Source organism: Aplidium turbinatum, chromosome 13 (genome assembly GCF_918807975.1).
Source record: "Aplidium turbinatum chromosome 13, kaAplTurb1.1, whole genome shotgun sequence".
Classification (NCBI taxonomy): Eukaryota; Metazoa; Chordata; class Ascidiacea; order Aplousobranchia; family Polyclinidae; genus Aplidium; species Aplidium turbinatum.
This window is the reverse complement of record NC_137484.1, coordinates 23519820-23543035: the sequence shown is the minus strand read 5'-3', so window position 1 is coordinate 23543035 and position 23216 is coordinate 23519820. Positions and strand designations below refer to the sequence as shown.

The 23216-nt window shown below is 39.0% G+C and overlaps 1 protein-coding gene across 1 annotated transcript; it reads left to right on the top strand.

Moving 5' to 3' along the window:
* Nucleotides 1–1974: 1974 nt before the first annotated feature.
* Nucleotides 1975–21787, top strand: LOC145782191 (programmed cell death protein 4-like). The gene is made up of 13 exons (XM_082593959.1): nucleotides 1975–2233; nucleotides 6960–7076; nucleotides 8217–8317; nucleotides 8498–8614; nucleotides 11819–11860; nucleotides 15946–16075; nucleotides 16300–16415; nucleotides 17031–17137; nucleotides 17606–17714; nucleotides 18465–18572; nucleotides 18753–18863; nucleotides 19591–19730; nucleotides 20079–21787. Exons 1-13 carry the CDS (start codon nucleotides 2125–2127, stop codon nucleotides 20155–20157), a joined length of 1386 nt encoding a protein of 461 aa, XP_082450085.1. The 5' UTR covers nucleotides 1975–2124; the 3' UTR covers nucleotides 20158–21787.
* The last annotated feature ends 1429 nt before the right edge of the window (nucleotides 21788–23216 follow it).

Below are 23216 nucleotides of genomic sequence, written 5' to 3'. Positions count from 1 at the left end.
AAAAAAAAATGACGCTTAGCGCTTGACGCTTAAAATCGGCAAAATAGTTGACGCGCTATCACTTCTGTCAACTGAAAAATAAATTGACGGCGCTAGCCTCAGCGTCAACAAAAAGTTGACGCCGTCAAATGACGCCGTCAAATTGACGGCGTCAACGTACAACACTGTTACTCCGACAGGAGGATGAATTTCTCTCGTTGGACACCGGGGCCGAGGGTTTATCCTTTTACCACCCCAGGTGCCCTGTGAGTTGCGGTCTCTGATTGTTGCCATTCGCTTCATTAATATGAATTACCAGGACTCACCACGAGGAGGTTGGCAACATGAGTCCCCAACAACATGAGTCAATTGATGTGCTGTTAAAATGAGGATGACACATGCCGTTCAAAGTAGAAAATTAAGAGGAATATCGTTTATATAGGCTATAGCCTACATTCTTTGTAATGTAGCCTAAAGTAGACCCAAGTAGCTAGAACTGATTATCACCAAAAATGTATATATATTCAGAATTAAAGAGTGGGTGAATAAAAAAATTTCGTGTTTTTGAAAATAAATATTCGTGTTTTTTTTTTTTAAATTTTGTGGTTAGGGAAATCAGTATACCCGGAAGGGGGCCCGGTACTTACCATCTGACGGTTGAAGTGGCTGTTTTAACCTCTGATGGCAATTCCTTTAGATCTGATTATATTAAGATATTGATAATGTTGGAGGTTACGGGGAATCTTTTAAATTCGGGCTCCCTAAATATTCCGGGCCCGGGTACAAAAGTACCACCTAGACCCCCCTGTCAACGTCACTGAAGGCCAACTTTTATTTTGAAATGAAAACTAGCTCAAGGAACTACAATTAAAAGAAAACTTTTAATTAACAAAATTTAGTACAAGTACAAACATATAAAGAAAATAATGTTTCTTCCTAATTAAAAAAACTTTTAACTTCTATTGTCAAAAAACAAAGTTGAAAAAGCCAACTGTAATTGTTTCAAACGCCGACGCTGCAACGCAAGCCAGACCAGGAAAGGCACCAGACAGCGCGTGTCGCCATTGTGCTGACATCAACCAGCCTACTTCTACTCTCTTCTGATTGGTCAATCCAGGTCTCACCACGAGGTTTATTTACTTCTGCACTCGTGCGTGCACACTGCACACACACTCTTTGGTTATTTTTATAAAGGTAATATCTGCAAATTTGAACTTTTTTCTAAGTGTTATGACAATTTAAAAAAAACGAGTTACTAGTTTTTAGTTATCGTATTCACCTTGTTAGTAATTTATAAATGTATTAATTTTTTGTACTTTTTCAAAATTTTTTTTAAAGGAAGTTATGTTTATGTTTAACAATCAGATCTTCAATGTTATGATGCTGAATTGTGGGTAAAACATATGAGGAATACGTAGCCAAACCGATTGCACTTTGTTTTGCAAAACATGGAGGCTGGTGTGTGCTGCAATGAAGTGGTTGTAATGCATTGCGTCAGCTTTATTGAATGTGTAGCTTGTTATATATATTCAATCAAGTAGTATAGTTGAGCGGGGTTGATGTTTTATCTCTTCAGTTAAAACTAGTTGAGTCACGAGCTAACATCATTTCTAAATATATGACAATATAGTTCATAATTAATCAATCAATAGCCTAAGCTCAGAGTTTGTATAGAAGTGATAGAAATTTTGTAATCATGGCTGCACTAAATACTGCAACAAACGTTCAACAATAATAGGGCTACATGTTTCGGTTAATTAGATGGGAATAAGCCTTCATTGTTTGTTTTTTTAATAGACTAGCACAGTAGGCTATATAGTATATGGTATGTGAAAGGAAGAAACATTATTATTTTCTTTATATGTTTGCACTTGTACTGAATTTTGTATAGAAATACTGGCAAACAATGTATTTTTAAATGTTGTCAGCACTTTGTATTCAACAGAGGCCTTGTTAGTTTTTCTGAAATACTGTTGTTATTTTGATTGCAGACATTTTTACTGTTATAGGCTATTATCCTTGCTAAAACTGCTGTAGTGTTGAGTGACCTGTGATAGTTCTAAGGTTGAAAGAAGGTTAAATATTGCTGCTGACCATTGGAATGAAAGTTTGGTGTTGAGAGATATTTCAAGAGTTATCTTAGCGATGGATGTTGAAATGAATGCTGCTACCTTTGACTCTGAACGCATGCAAGCAAAAGAGAAAAAGCGAACTCGAAGAGATTCTGCTAAAGCAAAAGAACATGCGACGATTAGTAAGGATCAATTGAAGTGTTTTTAGGCACAGGTTAAAGTTATCATATATATACCATAAAATTGACCTATATCGACTGATTGCCTATATTGACACTTTTTGTTGCCTTACCAAAATTCTTATTTTTTATGTGCATTCAATTTTGCAAGTGCAACCTATTTCGTCCCCTGAACACTTTGTACCCCCATTTCGTACCCTAAAAAGATCGAGAAAAAAATACAACAGAGCCGAAGTCGCTGATCGGAGTTGCAAACAATTTCCAAATTTTTTTTGATCTTTTCAGAGGACAAACTAGGTTGTAGGCCTCGAAATTCGATGTTGGCCGCGGACAAACGTGTCTGGTCTGAGCAGCTATCTCGGCGGACAAATTAAGTCTCACGACAGACACACCAGTTTTAACGTTGATCGACGATCGTCATGTTTAATTATTTTATCTTGAACTATATCTACGGTTTAGAAGACTTTCATCAGACCAACGACCTGCAGTCCTGCACCGAGTTAAACGTTTCACTAGGCTTTTTTCCTTAAATTTGTTTTTGCCTGTCATGTGAGCGAAAGTGGTGAAGAGCAAGTAGGTTCATCGTATTCATTCTCATTTGTAGAATTTTTCCTGGGCCTTTACTTTCTTACTGTAGTACCAAAACTTAGCCTACTCGTATAATCTAATTTTGTAACCAACCTTGCCTTATCAATATTACTCGGAGATCAAACCAGACATTGTGATGTAAGACTTGAACTAAATTCCGCTGATTAGTGTAGAAGTAGGCACTCCCATACATTCTTAGCAAAGAGTTCACCTTTGTTACACAGTTACACTGATTCAATGTCATCAATCGTTGAAGCAACGTAAAAATCCAAAGCTTTTCTGCTTGAATAGAAGCTAAGGGATACAGTATATATTAACATTTTCTAGGTCCGCGCTAAAATGCACTGGAAATTGTATTCTCGCAACAGTTCAGTACAGTTTGTTTTTATTTCTGTCCATCACAGCGAAAAAACAATATATGACAAACATAGCAGAGGTCTAGAAAAAGATAGAAGCGACAAAATGTGGGCGTAATAACTTGCATGATACCAAAGCAGGACAATCAGTTTAAAATATGGTACGGTCGCAACACCTCCATAATTTTTTTGTAAATTTAGAAAAAAGAGATAGGCTAGTGAATTTTATTTTAACAATTTATATGAGAAAAAAAAATAAACAAAAAAAAGACAGTTGCAATAATTGTTTGAGCCATGCAATGACGTCAGGGTTAGAAATGTTGGGAGCAAGTCTTTTAGGCGCAGACAGTTAGGTGCCCGTCAAATAGGCATGCACACTGTGGCTTCTGGATATTTAGGTGCGGAGCACTGTGGCGCCTGTTCATTTAGGTGCTATTTCTAGTATATAAAGTCTGCAGATTGTATCAGCTTGGCAGGTAGGGCAATGCTTTTCACACAAAATGTTATATTGAACAGAAAAATATGTCATGGCGTCCGTGCGTGAAGCTGCTTAAACCGGCAATGCTTTTCACACAAAATGTTATATTGAACAGAAAAATATATTGTATTTTAATGCGCGTGTTCGGCATTTATTTGCTGTTAGTCCAGGTTTGCGAGGTTTGCGTCCACGAAAGCTTTATTAATAAATTATTATTCAAGTTTCCAAACATGACTGAGTTTACTTTTAGTGAGTCAAATAATAACTACACTAAACATCAGTAAAAAATATACCGTAGCCTATATTCAAGCGGGTGGTAGGCTTGAGTGAAGAGTAACTTAGTTTTCCGTCAAAACCCTGACTAGGTTTAATAACGAGCAAAGTCGCACCCTTATGCTTGCAACTTGTAGCCAGGGTTCACATGCCCTATAGAAATGTAGGCCTATTCATGTTGTAGAGCGTTGTCTCATACGAACCCGCCACATGACCAATCCATCCCGAGTAGAAGTAATTGCGAAAGATAACAGATTAAGTAAGGTTCCATCTGGCTGCAACCTGTGTTCAGGATGCATAGCAAATGTCCCGTGCAGATGTGCTAATATGCAAGAGACTTAGTGGAGCATTGTCTCGCACCTCATCTCCAAACGCGCACTTAACAAAACAACATATTTTTCTGTTCAATGTAACATTTTGTGTAAAAAGCATTGCCCTACCTGCCATGCTGATACAATCTGCAGACTTTACTAGGTATAGCACCTAAATGAACGGGCGCCACAGTGCTTTGCACCTAAATATCCAGACGCCACTGTGTGCGTGCCTATCTGACAAGCGCCTAACTGTCTGCGCCTAAAAGACGTGGACCCGAAATATTTAAGCCAAGGATTCAACCTATTTCGTTGCCAGAACACTTTGTACCCCCGATTTCAGGGGACAAAATCGGAGTACGAAGTGTTCAGGGAACGAAAAAGGTTGCATCCCACTTTTGTCTATATCAACATCTTTTTTTACACCCCAGAGCATTTGGTTTGTTTATAGAGACACTTGTAGCTCTTCACTTTGCGACTTACCGGTACTTCCACAATTCGATGACACTATCACACTTATATATAATAATACTGTGAATTTTTATGTAGTGGTTGTATCCATCACAGATATGCATTGCTTCTCAGCGCTTTACAAAGCAGACAACAGGGTTAGTTCAGCGTATTGAAGGGGCAGCCGAGCACATTATATCCTGAATCTATTCCTTTTGCTGATTGCCGAGCAGAATTAAGGTTCAGTACCACTTTTAAAAAGTCTTTGGTATGACCCGACAGCATATCGAACCCATGTCTACTGATTCAGAGGCAGACACACCAAGCTGAAAATTTACAGCTGAGGGAAAGCTTTTGCAGAAATAGATTGTGTCTGGAGCTCTGAAAACAATAAAACTGCTATGCCTTGTTTGTAAGATAATTGACTTATAAAAATTCAAAACTAACCATACACCAAATTGCCTTTTAGGCTTGGGCATTGTTGCGACTGTAGTCAGTTTAATCTCATTCTGTTGCTTCAACCGCTTCAAGTGGACAGTTTGCTGGGTGGTTCACAAAAAAACAGAAAGGTTTTATTAGTCAGTTTAAGGCAGCTTTACTTTAAATTTTTTTTTTTTATAAAGATTTTTATAGACCATAAAGTGGCTACTAATACTATAAGTTTAAGGTTTGACTGGTTGCTGAAAAGTTTAAGACTTAACTGGGCCATGAAAGTGGGCACTCCTAGGCATCTTTCCAAGCAATAACTAGTGGCTAGCTTTGTTTATGCCTTACGATTATTAAGCTGTTTTATATTTTTAAAGCAACATTTTACTGAACTCATCATCATCATAATCCATCGTCGGTTTGCTCCCCACTAGTGGGGGTGGCCGATTGTTTCCGCGCAGCAATTGTTTTAATCCCTTTTCTCCATTTCACCCTGTCCCTTGCATCTTCCTCCTTCAGTCTGACTTTTTTAAATTCATCCTTCACTTGTTGTTTCCACGTTCTTCTTGGACGACCGCGGTTCCTCTTCCCATCCACCTTTAGATCTAGTGCCTTTCTAAGAAAACTCCCTTCCTCCCTCCTTATCACATGTCCAGGCCTCGAAATATCCGGCGGACATGACCTCCGGAATGACCTCGAATGTCTGCCGAAGCCGACTCATTGGTCGGTCATAAATGACCGCCGCAAAATTCTTGACAAAAATAGAGCTAATGCAGCAAAATATATTTTAAATTTGAATTGTTACAATTGTTTGTTTAACGCGAACAAATACGGAGCTGAAACAATAATAGTATAGGCAATTGCTTTAAACATAACATTAGAGTAGCGTGGTTAACGAGCTGATGGCAAAAGTAGCCATTTTTACATCATTTCAACGCCTTGCAATGTTACCTTGAAATAAAGTTGTCTGAACTTTTCGGCAGAATATGTATTCTAATTTTAATAATGAGGATTATTGCGTTACATTGATCGTTTGTTAAAAAGAAAGGTCACAGAGAAGCAAGTCTCAGCTGGGTTCCGCACGTGCTTAGGCGAATGTGGCGACCTTATTCATGCTGATACTGATAGAAATAGAATTTCTGCACTGCGCCAGCAGTGATCGCTTGGCACAACGATTCTATAACGCGAAAACCACGGAATAAGTGATCGTAGTTGCTTTTATAATAACGAAATTTGGATTGTTGTTTTCAATTGTGTCTATTGCGTCATTACACGACTGTCATTAACGCACTGATTTATTTGCAAGCAATCTGCTCCAGTACACTTCAGGGTCGGTTAAGTAAGCCATCAACCATTACAGAGTTATTCTGTTGCAGAAAATCTTCTACAAACACGACTACACAATAGTGATAGTGTGATATTGTGCAAAACCTACATGCAAAAAATATGTCCGGTTGAGATATTAAATGTCCGCTGAAAGGGCCAGTCCGGTAGGACATGCTTGACCGCCGGAAAAAAGTACAAATTTCGAGGCCTGCATGTCCATACCATCTTACTCCATTTGCCCTTGCCAGTTGGTCTATGGTCTTTCTCATCTTTAGCATATCCAACAATTCTATTACAGTTAGCTATTAAGTATTGACTACAGGTTTAGAAAACAGAAATTTAGGAACAAATTATACTGATGATTTGTCTCTATTACCACTTTTTTGTCGTTCTTTTGAAGTGTCGATGTAGAACTATTCTATTGTAGTGACCATTACCTTGATATCATATTTACTTCGTATTTAGATATTGACGTTTAGTTAAAATTGCTTTTTCATACAATTATTTATTAATAATTGCAGCCCCTGCTACCACTGTCACAGCTACGTTGGTTTCTCCTACTAATGGTGCTAAACGACCAGGAAAGTTAGGAGATCGCAAGTCGAGGTCAATGTACGGGCGTGGTCTTCCAAAGAAAGGTGCGCATATTGAAACCAAGTTTGTAATCACATCATGTTATGGTGAACGGGTGCTGATTTATGTAAAAAAAGAAAATATATATACCTACAAGAACCAATGCATTATCCATTCTACAACGGAACTTTCTTGAGCCTCCAATGCGCTGTATCATTTTAAATTTTTTAGATTGTGCTATATTTGCTCTGAAGATGTACATTTTCTCATGATGCACAAAACGTCGTTGAAGCAATAGAACAACTCATAAGTTTCTGCTTTTTTGTTCTCGTTCATCAGATAAACATTGCAACTAGTGCTAGAAAAGATAATAATCGTGATGAACACCCCAACTTTTCAGTCTTGAGAGCCAAGTAATGCATTTCATTTTATTTTTATGTTTTGGTTTTAACATACCGATATCTATAATTTTTCATTTTTTTTTTTAAATGCTGTGCAAGCTTCAGACTGCTCTTGTGATAAGTGTTTAAAGCGAAAAATAGAAAATGAAAAGCAAGGTTTCGAATTTTTTATTGTTAAAAACTTCATTTAGCAGCAAGGTTATGTTGCAATTTATAACCAAGTTTACTTTTTCTTATGTATTATATCCTAGTTGTTATGTTATTACCCTATCCGTCGGTCTTTTGTTGTGTGTGTGGGATACAATGTTGGCTTAAGTAGGTTAATCTTTGTCTGCCCTGGGTAGGTTTTCTTTCAATTTTGCCTGTGAGAGAAGGATGTTTTAATGTTCCTTTTCGCAGCACGTGTCCTAGAATTTGACGTTGTTTTTCTATGATATTTTTCAGTATATATATTCTTTGTTTTCTTAAATTGAGTTAAAACAGTTCGGTTGGTTATTCTAGCAGTCCAAATCCTCTCAGTCCAAGAAAGCTCCTTTTATTTTTCATTATAACGTATTTTAAAGTCAAATAACACTTATATAATATATATATATATATATATATATATGTATAGCTTAGGCCTACCATACCTTAGTTTGTATTGGAAACCGACGAAACAAGGTATTTTTAATCTAGTAGGCCATGGCTACCTACAGATACGGCCTGATTTGTACAGTAGACCACAAGCTAGCTACCGAGGGATACAACCTGATTTGTTACCCACAGTAAAAGTTGATCTCAATGTTATTTTGTTTTACTAACCAGGTGGAGCTGGGGGCAAAGGTACTTGGGGTCGTCCCGGAGATGAAATTGATCAGGATGGGGTCCTGGATGACCATGACCCAAACTATGATTCTGAGGAATTAGTGAGTGCATAGCTTCAAGTTTGTTGTTTTTGACAGGATTTTATTGGGTGAGATTTTATCTTTAGTTAGTATAAAAGCTCTTTAGCATGTTCCATCGTTACAGTTTGATTTTATGTTTGTCATAACAGCAAATTGGATTTTTTTTTTCATGCGGAGAGGTGCTGAGTTGTTGTTGTTTAGGATCAAGACACGGTTTTCCGGTCAGTGAAGCCCCAATGGAATCAAGATGAAATTGAAAAAACGGTCACTCCAATACTTAAGGAATATTTTGAGCACATGCAGAAAGATGAAGTAACTGTAAGTTGGCCAAGAACCATCGTGGATTATGCTCACTCTTCATTCCTTTGCATTGTAAACTACAAAGAACATTGCTTTTGAATTCTTCCCACCCTTGATTTTTGTCACTTGATGAGTTGAAGTTCTGTTTCATTGCAGCATTGATTCACTTGTGGCAGGATCTCTTGCTTAAAATTTATATATAATATATACAGTTTTTTCCATAGGAAGCAGATCACCCAATTATATACACTACATCTGTTGTTCGTCAAATTAATTTAAATGCAGCCCATAAATTCCACAGGATATGTCTTGTATAAGTGTTTTGGGCAAGGATGCATGTATGTTATAGAAATCTTATGTTCTATACATTTTTACATGGCCTTTTGCCTGAGATTGCATTACAATTAATCGAATCAAAAAATAAAAAGCCTAAAATGTAGATACGAAACTCATGTTCAGCAAACGTTTGAAAAACTATACTGTCTTCAACTCTTCATCTTCATTTATAACACTGAAGATGAAGACAGTATGTATATTAGGGTGTTTCATTTTTTTACCATTTTTGAAATTCAAAATGCCTGGGGTCCCATCTGGTGGTATTTGGGGAAAAAAGTTTACACCCCAAATTTTTTTCAATTATGACGTCATATTGAGGTGGTCCACAAGGTTTGAAATTTTTGGGCCTCAAAATTTCGAAATTTTGCCGTATCTCCGGAACCACTTATCATAGATCGACAAAATTAGTATCAAAATGCGCAGAAGGGTCGGTTTCCTATACCTGATGTAGAGAATATTAAAGTCTATCTGCTTCAGAAAAAAAGTTATTTTAAAAAATCTGATTTTCGGTGTATTTTCTCCTGATGAACACAGATCAGGTGATCAAGATAATAAGTTTTTCTGTATTTTTCCACTCTGGGAAGCTGCTATTGCATAATAATAGTCCTTGTTTGTTTTGCAAGAGACGAAAGGGTAATTAACTAATTATTGAAGGTATTACTATTATAATGATGATGGCTACGGCTACCCCTCGTCGAGGATATTATAATGTGACCGTTGAGGAAGAGGTATGCTGTTCACCTGCTTTAGATTTTGATTAAGGTCAAGTATTAGTAAGTCGATGCAAAACTTCAAGGAATCGGAGAAAAATGTGCTTCCCCTTAATTCAGATATAGTCATCACTATTTTTACTTGAGGAAGAAAGTACGGTAGCCGAAACTAATCCCAAAGTTTTTGAAGAAAATACCTCATTTCAAAGATTTGAGAGATGAACTGCTGAAAGATGTAGCTGGCATATGGAACAAAGCTGGTCTTCCAGTGCTTAGCAAACAGAGAATTGAAGCCAAGTTAAAAGACGTGATAGAGAAGTAGGCTACAATACAGCAAGAAAGAAAGAAATGAAACGGAGAGGTAATGAGGTTCATCAAGAATGGTTGCAGAACTTGTTCGATATATGTGCATGTAAGTGAAGTGTTCGATCTCCGAAAATCAGGTTGTTTTTCAAAAGAAACTCTCTTGCAGCTGTGAACTCGAAAACCGAGTCCAGGAGAAAGAAATCGCTTTCTTGAAAGATCAGCGAAAAGATCGAAAAATGTTTATCGGTGGCGTAGATGTCAACCATGTAGAAAAGGCTTTGGAACGGGAAAATCATAAAAGGAGGTGGGAAACGAGCAGTGAAGTTGAACAACTGAGCACTTCTGGCATACAATCTGCCAAAGCATCGGCACTACTATGTTCGAAACAGAGAAAAAGAAATGAAGCAGTTAGATGTCTACACAGTAGCGAAAGCGACTCTGATGGGGATATAAATTGGGAAGATGATAGGGAATACGAGCCTCTGAAATCAGCTGTTGGGGGGAAAGTGTAGGCTACAAGAAAGTACATTCTTTTTCAATAAATGATAGAAGTTGTTTACTTGCTGATCGTAGGATGACTTCGGTACGCCAACAGTCAGATCTTATGAGGTCGGTTTTTGGAAAAGATCAAATAGCTGCATAACCTTCGACAGTATACCGCCAACGACAAAAAACAAGAGAAAAATCTCTGATGGAAAGTGAGAACCTTCTCAACTCAGCTTCTACCATGCAGTTATGTTATGATAGGCGCGTTGTCGATAAAATAGATCGATACGTTTTCTTAGGTCAACTTGTTGATGATAATGGCATGAAGCACGAAAGTGTGCTTGCTGTTAAAAATTTTCCCAAAAGTGTGTCAGTCACTGCAGCACTGACTTTTGACAACATCATCCAGGAGGCTTGCAAAGTTCACCTACCCCAAGTATATTCACTATTCAGTCATGGCTGATACGACTGCTCTCAATACAGGAAAAAAGTCCGGAGTCAATACTCGACTGGTCAATTATTTTAATGATGAAGTTGGTCATGATATTCATACCCTTAAATTAAATACATGTTCCACAAAAACGAAATATATCTTTTCCATGTCATTTCTTTTGTGGACGGCGCCAAGAAGAGTCCCGGAGCAATGCAAGATGGGGCTTTGCTTAACCAGATAGCAAGACTAGACAAGCCCAGTACTGAAACCTTAACACCTACTATTATTACGCAATAACAGCTTTCAAGAGTGGAAAAATACAGAAAAACTTTTTATCTTGATCACCTGATCTGTGTTCATCAGGAGAAAATACACCGAAAATCAGATTTTTTGAAATAACTTTTTTTCTGAAGCAGATAGACTTTAATATTCTCTACATCAGGTATAGGAAACCGACCCTTCTGCGCATTTTGATACTAATTTTGTCGATCTATGATAAGTGGTTCCGGAGATACGGCCAAATTTCGAAATTTTGAGGCCCAAAAACTTTAAACCTCGTGGACTACCTCAATATGACGTCATAATTGAAAAAAAATTGGGGTGTAAACTTTTTTCCCCAAATACCACCAGATGGGACCCCAGGCATTTTGAATTTCAAAAATGGTGAAAAAATGAAACACCCTAATGTATAATTATGTATATAGTTTCCGAAGCGTGTGCTGAACATGAGTTTAGTATTTACATTTTAGGCTTTTTATTTTTTGATTAGATCAACCAGGCATTCCAACCATTTTGCTCCTATGCATTACAGTTCTTACTGAAACACCTTTTTTAATTGACATTTGTTCCAATGACTGTTCAGTACCATTATGCAGGGATCCTTTGTTATAAAGTTCCCAAGGTTAGATAATGCCACCGCTTCGATTTCATTGGTTGTTATATTTGCTTTAGGAGCTGCTGAGTGATCTCAACATTGATGGAAAGAAACCACTGGTGAGATAGTGTGATTGCTATTGTCTCTAAAAAATGCACACCATCCTTATTTAACATTTCTCCCATTTTGCTTGAAACAAGCCTGGTCTTCACTCTTCATTGCAAAACACTAAGGGCCAACCAGTAGGGGTCTGCTACTATTCGGTGAGTCCAATTCGGCGAGTGCCCTATTCGGCGATTTTTCGAATTTTTTTTTAAATTATCGGGTACCGTAGCCTAATTATCATTGCCACTTTTACATCGTTTTAACGTCGCTAAACGTTCAAATAATCCCCTAATCCTTAACCCCCTAACCATTAACCCCCTAATCCTTAACCTCCTAACTCTTAACCCCCTAACCCTAAACCTCCTAACCCTTAACCCCCTAACCCTTAACTTCCTAACTCTTAACCCCCTAACTCCAACCCTAACCCTAAAACGGCAATGATAATTAGGCTACGGTACCCGATATATTAAAAAAAAAAATTAAAAAATCGCCGAATAGGGAACTCGCCGAAAATGGCTTTTGCCGAATAGGGCACTTGCCGAATCGGACTAGCCGAATTGGACTCGCCGAAACGGGCCATTCCGAACCAGTAGTAATCCCTCCACTTCTCTCTATCATTGTGTGTATGTGCCATAAATATTTACATGCCATCATGGACTTTAAACTGAATTGCTCCTTTTACTTCTAAATGCTATGTTGCTCCTTGAAGTCGAATAAAGTTAATGCAGCACTACATTCAGAGAACAAGTTACAATAACATTCAACGTGTATTTTTACTTACTGGAATGGTGTGTCCGCTGCAGATATGCGTTGCTCTTAGCACTTTACATACAGTTTTAGTGCAGCCTACGGAGGCCTAGCAAAGTGTTGCCCTCGATCCATTTCTTCGATGCTGAATATTAAGCACGAACAAGAATTTGTGCCATTTAAAAAAAAGTTAGTGTGACCTAGTAAGGAATCAAACCAGTTAGACCAGTGGTTCTCAACCGGGGTCCGCAAAGCGTTTTCAGGGGTCCCGTGGAATTTTCCGAATTTGCAGTACAATTAAGAAATCTCGACATTTTAAACTTGGTTATTTATTGTGCACACCACAGTATTGCAGTGGTCCACAAACTGTTCGACGCGACGGCCTGGTGCGTCGTTTGAATTTTCAATATTTTTTATAAATTTATGTTCAACTTAAATCTTTTGAAACAGCAGATTATTAATTGATACTTAATTCAGAAACGATTAGTGTAATTTTAAAAGTGCCTGAGTACAAAAGTCCTAAGTAGTGAAGGATGTTCCGGCCAGAAAATTGCAGCTCCGACCTTTGGTAATATCAACTTCATATAATTAATGCTCCAACCGAGAGGTTGTATGTCCTACTCTGACTAAGCGCACTAAAAGAAGCCTTATGGCAATGTGGTCTTTTAAAAGGATTCATTCAGGAGTAAATTTTTGGGGAGATTTCAAATTTGGAAATGTTTTCTATTTACTTGATATATAGATAGTATTGTTTTTAAGATATTGAAGGCTTTTGATAAACATTTTTGATTCCATTTATCAATGTCACTCGTCACGTTTGCCGTAGCGCCCTTTGTTGTACAACAAAGATTTTTATAAAGCATCTGACTTCGAGGTAGTAAAATGAATGTTTGTGAGGAAAATGAAACAAAAAATACTTTCAGGTGGCCCTTTATCAGGGTTGGCCAAGGAGGTTTCCCCCACTTTAGTTTTACCCGGGTAAAACCCTGGGGGAAACTGGGAAAAACCTTTTGGGGGAAACTGGGTAAAACTTGAGTTGTTGAAATTTGCAAATGTGAATGACTAATAATGACTACTCCTCATAGTTAATGTTTATTACCATCATATTTTGAATGAACCTATAAGATTTCCTGTGCTCATCTTACAAAAAAAGAAAAATACTGTGATTTACTAATATCTAATAATAGATAGGTCCAATCATTAGTTTACATAGATGAACATACGTATGATACCAGTATGTTATCAAGTTAGATGCTCATTGCTCACCTGTGCCTAACATGCAGTCAGCGAACAAAATTGTAAACATTGAACAACAAAAGCCAAAGAAAGAAAGATTAAGAGCCGGTAAAATCTCAGTCATTGATAACATGTCGGCAGTCTTCATTGTCGGCATTGAACAGCTCTTCATCTGGGGTTTCAGATTCTTTCCATCCGAAGTGTCTATAAACATGCACTAATTTGGCAACCCTCTCATTGCCCAGTCTATTTCTTTGCTTTGTGTGGATTAAAACCATGCTACTGAACAAGCGTTCTATTCCAGCACTGGATGGTGGGCATGATGATATTGCAATCATCAATGAACAAAACTTCTTTACTGGCTCATTGTTTGCAACTTTTCTTATGTATTGCCAATATTTAAGCACTTGGTGACAATTTTTTCATTGATTTGATAAGAGATGTTTGGAAAAATAGATGTATCCTTAGTCCTTAGTTTCATATCCTGCCAGTAGGAGAATAAATTGTCATCTTTTTCAAAAACAAAGTTGCGTACAGTTTCTTGCTCATCTGCAGATAAAGTCATATATTTTTGAAACTGATCAACATTGTCTCCTTCATTTTTCTCCATTTTTCTTCTCACTTTTCTCCTTCCCTGAGAGTAGCACACTAGACATCGTTTTTGAGGCCTTTCTTTTTTTTCTGTGCGAGGAAGCGTTTTAGGAAAGTGCTTACCACTGAGGGACTCGGACTGGGAAAGCTATGTGGACGACCTCTACTGCTTTCTGGCAAAGTGCTGGAAGATATCAGTTGGTTCGCAAGCTGCAATTTAAACTGAAGCAATTAGTCACAACAGCACAACACTGACTGGCGTGGTCTTTGAGCTGGGGGTAGGCCATCTGAATTCAATAAGAAATTACTATTGGTAGTTTGGTACTGCCAGCAGACAGTAGGTCAGCACGCATTGAGAAAGTGTCAAAAGAAAAACCTGAAATATCACGCTGTGATGATCCGGAGCTTTATCTATTTTATCTAAGTATTGATGCAATTCAATTGGAAAATGTCATGAGATAACAGCTAAACAGCTGGCTAGTCATTATATTGCATAAGAAACTCCGCAAACAACACATTTAGAAGTTTTAAGGGTTTCCCCCAGTTTTACCCAGTTTCCCCCAGTTTTACCCGGTTTCCCCCAGTTTTACCCGGGGGAAACTGGGAATATGTTGTACTAATAAATATTTTGTGCTGCTTGTAGGCGTACTAGGTTGCACCTGTTTTTTAAAAAAAAAGTCTGACAATTTGATTTTTTTTCTTGGCCGCTCACAATGATACAAAAAAAAATTATTCAAGGTTATAAATCTGACCACAGGCAGACACAGCTTGTAGTGCACACACACCTCCAGGCTGGAGGCACTATCGTCTCCGAAGTAGGAGTTGAAAAAAATGGCCGGAGGTTGTTCCATCACTACTTCCAAGTGAACTTCGACACTTTTTTGTCCTAAAAATTTGCAACAATATTTAGGTGACTTTTAAAAGCACTTTTTCCAAGGCTAATTCCAGTTGAGCAAAATATGACTTTGGCACTTTGAAAACTACACTCTTCAAAATTTTAGGCTGGTACAAAAACAATGTAAAGGAGTTTCAATAGGGAAATTGCAAGAGTTTAACTTCATCTGCGTAATCTTTTCTGATGTGTTTCTTTGATTACAAATACAAAATGTATTGATTACAAATAAAAAATGGGTAGGAGGAAGTTCCTTGTAAAGGTCGCAAGAATTGTATTATTTTTCGAAAAAAATTATTAATTTAGAAAAACTTTAAATCAAGATATAGATTATAATTGATCCTGTGTGCCAGCAGGTCACAACATATACTTGTCAATGTTGTTCGAGTTTAGCAAATTTTTAAAGTGTTTCTTTTCAGAACCTATAAAACATTTTTTCCACTAGGAGACGCGACATACTAAAATTTCAGATAAAAAGTTTTAAGGTGTCAGCAACAGCTTCGGGGTACGAAAAGGTGTCCGCCAAGATAAAACTGTTGAAACCACTAAGCTAGACCCTGGCACTCGAGCCGCTAAGTCAGCGAGCCTGTTGAACGTACAACATAATCCAACAAACGATATTATGTGGTTCAGGTTGTTGTTTACTTGATAACTCTGGCTATGGAGCGGAAGAGCGAGTTTCGCGAACTGGCTTCGCAGTTGCTTTGTTACTTTGCCACTCCATCACACCACACTCAGACTAATGGAGCCGAAAAAGTCAACGGTAAACATAGCTGCATGAACTTTTTTTGACAATTTAAGCCATTGCATGTGATCGCTCAGATAAATTAAGCGATTGTATATTTGTTATTTTTCAATTTAAGATTTTATTGAACTTTGCTAGGGGTAACTTGATGGGTCACTACAGCACTTATTTCATATTAATAAAATTGATCTGTCTGCATACAACTTAATTTTCTATATCACACAGAAATTTCTATTTTAAAGGAAACTCTGGTCAATTTCGCGCTCCGTTTATGAGCAGGGAGGACATTCGAAGTGGGTTTTGTGCAACACGTTCTTGTCTCCCTCAATTGTTGCTTGACACTCCTGATGCGGCGGAGGTGAGCTCATCATTTGTGCCTCTCGAACCTCTCTCTCTTCCACTTATCTTCTGCTTTCCTCTTCATCCTGGCTAATCCAGTTTGTTACAAACCCAAATATTTTCATTCTTTATTGCTTTTCGCCTTTGAAAAAGAAGGAAAGACTACCCAGACAACAAATCAGTCGTTATTTAGATTGATTCAACGTCTGTAGACGTTGACTGTACATTGTACAACGACTGATTTGCTGTCTGAAGTAGGGAACCATCAACACGACCTAGGCATGCACACAAAACCTCCTCTTCGTTAGGATCCCACCATCAATGCTGCATGGGATGCGGCCCAACGCCAACAGCCGATCATAGCGTTTCATTTCTGACGCTAACCTAAACTCTTGGTTTGTGATGTCACAATTCCGCTCTGAGTGTTTGGTTTCAAAGTAAAATTCAATGACTTCTGTCAAGTTTTGTTTTCTTATGTTAAAACTAACACTTAGGTGAGCACTCCTGATTGGTACAGAGATCTTTCTTCAATGGTAAAAATGATGAAAACTGTTCAATTTTTAATTAAACTTATTGTGTTTGAATTGTTCGTCGCATGCTAGAACTGCAGTTCAACCCAACAAACCATGTTTAGGTCCTAGGTAAGTTCCTGGCTCGCGCGATTTTTGACAAAATTCTTTCGAAGGACATTCTAGATGATTATTACGTTGTTCCTGAAGACGAAGATCCGAAGCTTGCGAAGTGAGTGCCTGACTTGTTTGCTCGATAGCTTGTGTGACGTATACCTTGGCGTTGTGACGTATACCTACAGTAGATGACAGCGTGTCTTCTCGCGCATTGCGACGTAACAATGAAGAAGCACCATACGTGCGACCGGACCGTTATGTTTGGGGTATTTTAACGCTGTGGCATGTATCACCAACTGTGGGTCATGTTTATCCAGAGAAAGATTTATTAGGTCAAAGTATTAATTACCGTACGTGGCGAATTCAGATTCTCACTCGATAATAGCTTGCAGAGAAATTGTATCTGCAAAAAAATTATCGATTCTACAAACTAGTTCACACTCAGTTTGTGCGGTCCTGCTTTGTCGATGACAGCAGTAGTACGTTGTGCATGAAGCAGTGTCATTCTATCTCGGCGAAGATGCTTAATTTTCTTTCTGACAACGAAGCATGTAGAGCAGTCACACTGGAGCTTACTTTGCAGAGCCTGCGCCACGGAAGCGCACTGTCTCATGTCCATCCCCCACAACAACTTGAAGTATGTTTGGGGCGTGGGAGGTGGAAACCAACCACTAGAGGTGCTAAAGGAGAAGGTATGTGGAAATGGTAGCTTTGTTTATATGTTTTTTAAAGCTTAAAGCAGTCGTGAAATGTTTTAGAATTTAAAGCTTTACATAGTCGTCGTCGCATTACAGCAGAACAAACCTTCTATTTGTATTTCGTCCAATCGGTGTTGAACAAACAAACTTGTTATCTGAACACAATAGCGCGCAACCTACTCAAGCAGTTTCAAGAAATTCGATATCGTATTGATTCAAAGTTGAACCCATCAGAACACCATAGAAGTATATTCGTCTTTATCTTCATATATCTATGTCACATCACTGTGATGTCACAATGACACGTGACTTGTGTATCCGGCCTGTGTCCCACAACTTATCAACGTAGTTGTTATTGTGTACAAGCTGGTTGTAGTTATGAAGTTTAAACACTTTGATTGTATATTGCGGTCGATCTGATCACCGAGTTTTGCTGTAACACAATGTACTGGGATCTGCTATGGAAGGTGCTACACTTTCCAATCGTGTTTATTAGGGGCGAGCGATTTTAACGTTGGCGAACGAAGCGGACCAGCTGTGTTACCATGGTGACAAGGCACCATTTTTTTAATCTTGCCGAAATGGTGCCTTGTTGGTTCACAACAAGTTCTCCACATTGCCTCTGTGCAACTTTCCTCTTGGATAAGTTACGAATTTGCCTCCGACGCTTGGTGAGCACCTGAGCTAATGTTGAACCATTGTTCTTGACACGCAACTTGCCGACTGACAACAATCCTTGAACAGATGATGGCGCTGTTGAAGGAGTACCTCTCATCAGGTGACAGCGAGGAGGCGATCCGATGCGCGCGCGATCTCGACGTGCCACATTATCATCATGAGCTCGTCTACGAGGTTTGTTTGTTTGATGAAGCCGTGCTAGAAAGATTGTCGAAATGTGAACTTTTGTTATTGTTGCATCCTGGCCCGCGCATCGCGCTGGATGCCATTGTGGCAGCGGCGGCTGTTGCTGTCTTCCGCTGCGCAACAACAATTCATCATTGTGACGTCATAACTGTGGCTTCGTCATTCCAGCTGATCGTGATGGCAATCGAAGTGAGCACGAAACGCGCCATCAGCATGATGGTCCACCTCCTCAAGAGGTTCTGTGACACTGCTGTGGTCACCCCAAACCAACTCAGTCAGGTCAGTGACGTGAGGTTTCTTGTGGGTGAAACATCCTAGAAAACTCTACTGGATGACTTTTACATACAAATTACGTAATTTAATGTAAATTCGAACAGGACACTGCGGCTTGTTAACGTTTGGTTGCCGGATTATTCGCCCCCATTAGCCACCCCTTCTCCTTTTCAATCAAAAATGATTGTTCTGAACCCTAATGTTTGTCTCGTCACAGAAGGGATGATAACCCATCGAACTAACCGATAGAATTATTTAAGCCAAACTTCATCGCGCGGGAGTGCGCAGAAATGTCAAGACCAGTGTTCAATCCAAGAAAATTTTACACAGCGCAAACTTTTCTTTTTGTGCATCATTATGCAGTTAAGGATGCGTTTGCAGAGTGACAAATTAGTTGCTTTTTAAATTGTAGCGTTGCAAGTGCGCAGGAATAAAATTACACTGCGCAGGTTATCTAGTATTACTGCGCATTTGCTCATCTTAGTTTAAATTGAAGGACACTGATCAGGACTATGTTTCAGAAAAGAAGATTTCAATCCACACCATTCTGTAGCCACCCAATTGCTTTTTCTGTCTGATCCGAACTTGTATTTGCACAAATATTTTTATTTGTTGATCAATAACGATGCACAATGACTTGACGGCGTTAAATCAGTTAATCAACTTGTTACATTCGTACATTTTGCTCATGTAAAATTGTCGCTACAAATTTCATCACTTTCTTTCTACCCAGGGGGTTCTTCGGGTCTACACAGAGATGGGGGAAATCTGCATTGACGTGCCTAACGCCTATGTCTACTTGGAAGAGATTATTGACATGGCTTTCAACTTGAAAGTCATCTCACATTCACTAAAGGTGCAAGCTCCGAATAGGTGAGAACTGGGTGAAATTTTGATATAATCTATTTTAGTTGCATGATGCTATGTTGAAGGTTAAGGAAATAACGCAAAGATCTTCTGTGTGGCGCGATACGGATTTGGATTTTTGTTTTTACTACCAACACGGCCCAGTGCGAGGTAAAATACTTTTAATCAGCAGTAGGTTGTAAGGGGTGTTTTTAGGCCAGTTTACATGTTAAACATTCCATGCACTTTGCGTCTTAAATATTGTGATTCCTAATGTTGCCAGTAAAAGTCCCACCTGTGTGTAATGGCTTGCCAACCGCCTGGGAGGAAGGTAAGCTTGAAGGTTGTCTAATTTTGCTGTGCGTTGAATTGCAGGAGCCGTAAACGATTTGTCAGCGAAGGAGATGGAGGGAGGTGGAAGAGCTCACGTGACAACTATTTTGACCTGGTGTAACCTTTGACCTACATGTTTGGATGGACTCTGGTCGAACGTTTTCATTTGTTGATGCACAATTCAACTTTTTATTCGCTTCAACTTTTTGGTTCCGGTTAAACGATTAGTCGTTTATAGTAACCGTTTTTAATTTTCCGGATTATGCGAAGATTTTCATCCCCATAATCTTGAGGTTCCATTGTATCAGTTCCACATTTCGGAGTCTTTTAAGGCGCCCGTTGCGCGATTGGCTTTGTTGACATCACTATCTCACATGCCGGGCAGCTCAAAATCGTTGGAGTGTCATGCTCAGATCTCTTTTTGCACATTTGCCATCGGCCGCCCATTGCTGCATTTCGTAGCGGATGAACCGAGCTCCGTATCGCTCTACAAGAAAGTATAAACTGGTGTTAAAATGGCTCTTGGTGGCCAACTGGTTCCATAAATCCAATCAACAATTTACAGAAGTTAAAAAAATGTTAACTCTCTTGTCGAAAGCATGAACAGTGGACGACTATTGTGGGCATCATCACACTCACCTTGTTATGTCGGCAACGAATACTTGCAATGTATTGATCCCCTTCGGCTTGTATGCTCACAAGAATCCAGAATTTGTTTTACCGCTCTGATTTTGAAGCTATTGATCATTTTCTTTTCAATCTCAACGATTTGTAAACTTCTAAAATTCACCTCGTGTTGAAAAATGCTTCATTGGAAATCTGGTTCAGTTCCTTTTTAAACAATTGCAAAAAATAACTGATGTTAAAAACTTCACAGTTGCTTGTGGCGTATTAGTCTAACAAGTTTTTGGCAGCAAGCAATTGCTTTTGTGTGTTTATGACCTGCATCGTGAAGACTTATTTGAACCACACCACCAAAGATTGTGTACCTGGCAACACCGCACTGCCGGGTGAGTTGAATTTGACAACGAAAATATTACTTGTTTGTTTCAAACACAGCTCCCGGCCGCGATATACTGCTCGGGCGCCTGAAGTGTTTCAAATACACAAGAGCCATGTGTTAAGATGAACGAAATCATTTTGTACGAAATAATTCGTTTGAACTATGATTGCAACGACCGCGGTCGATTAAGTCTCTGGGTTCGAGTGTCTCGTTTGCCGTCTCGAGGTGTTTTTCCGGGCTACAATAAGAAGCCGATAGAAAGCAGCCAATGTTGTGGTTACTATTGCCACACAGTCCTGTTCTGTGAGCGGCCGATAGCACAGTCATCCATTGAAGCCTTTGCCAGTGGAGTCGGAGAGATGCATTTGAAATCCAAATCTCTTCTGTGCATGAAATTACAAGGCAAGAAAAGAACCTGCAGTGAATGCTATGAACACATACCAATTTGTTTCACCTCTATTTGGTGAGGCCCAGTGTGACAAACACCAGCGGATGATTGCATTGCTCAATAATTGCGTTGATTTCCATGATTGTACTTTGCTGACAAGTACCTTCTGCTAGTCTTTCGGTTTCGATCGTAATTTTATAATTCGGTGTTATTGTCAGTTTGAGTGCTTGGTGATTACTGGTTTCAAATTTTTTTACAAGGATTTTTTTTCTGGTCATGCGTGACTTCCTTGTGACTTGCTTATTAGAATTGTAGCAGGCGATGCATTACTGTGAAATAAACCGAATGAAAGTATCGGAAGACATGTTGTGGGTTGCCTGTATGTTGCAACTCGTCGGTTAGACTGCAGAGGTTGAACGACGAGATAAAGATAAACCTTTGAATGCAATTGTTGGTTTGGTTTTTGAATCTTTTCCCTAGGACTGACAAGGTAGCTACTTAAACATGATAATTCCCTGTAAGACCAGATGACACCGCCAACCAGTCAGAACATGTTTCAGTGACTACCGTCCAATTGTGACCCTTCTAGCATTCGCAAAAGAGTTGATCCTACTTTGCTTGGTAGTGAAGGTTTGTCCCATGGGCCTACTTGAATCCAAGCATCGGGAGATGAGTAGATAAGGTTCTCATTATACTAAGCCATCAGCACTAACGGGAGTAGGGTTGCCAGTACCTTTCTCTCTGCCGCCTTTCCTTCAGAAATTCCACCCTGGGTAGAGGTGAGCTGTGTTTGTCAACCACCAGCATAAGCCGGGAGTCGAACCAGGAGTGCATGATTAAAAAGCGAGCGCCTTAGGCTTACCCTCTGCGAATTCCCACCTACCTTTTTTTGCTGGGAATTACAGAACAAAAAAGAGTTAAGGTTTGGGTGGGAATCGAACACGTGTAATCGAAGCGTTTGCCACTGTCTTAACCCTTTACGCCAGCAAGCTGGTGGAAGACGAAACGTTGGCTTAATTTCCTTTATGTCAGAAATGTTTTTCCTGCAAATTCTGATTGGTTGAAACCAAGGCTTTGGAGCAGGCGTAAATGTTAAGTTGCTCCGGAGCTCTTTTATAATAAATTAGCTCCTGCTTCGGAGCTCATTGATACCACTGCTCAGGCTCCGAAAAGTGCTTTCATTAAAATAACGACGACATATCAACTTAATTTCTAAAGCTTGAAATTGCCTGCAGTCAACTGTTGCTAAAACATGGCACAACTTTATAAAATTTAAGGTACTTTCATCAAAATGTCATGCGGAACTGCGTTTCAAAACATATTTGTTAATTCGACGTTTGATTACGCAAGAAATTTCTTAATTTTGTGAAAGGTTGCTGTTACATTATGTGAATTCAGCCAATAGTAGTAGCATCTTATGAAATACATGGGAGCCGGAGCTATTTTTCAAACAACTGGCTCCTGCTCCACTTGAATTTCAAGTAGAGCTCCGTTAAAAATGCACGGCTCCGCCTCCAAAGCCCTGGTTGAAACGTAGTTCCTGTAACTGTTGATTGGTTCAATGCTTTATCTTACACGAGTTTATATGTTTGACCCAGGGATCTCTGAAGAACTTCAGAGATCCCTGGTTTGAGTGCCACCCGACCAGTGTTGTAGCGAGACATGACTTGTCGAAGCCTAGGCAAGGACGAGTCCCGTTTTTTTTTGTTTTTTTTCTGGGCACGGTCGACTTTGGACGAGATTTTACTCTACCAGCTAACCTACACGATTGATACCTTGTCAATTGTCA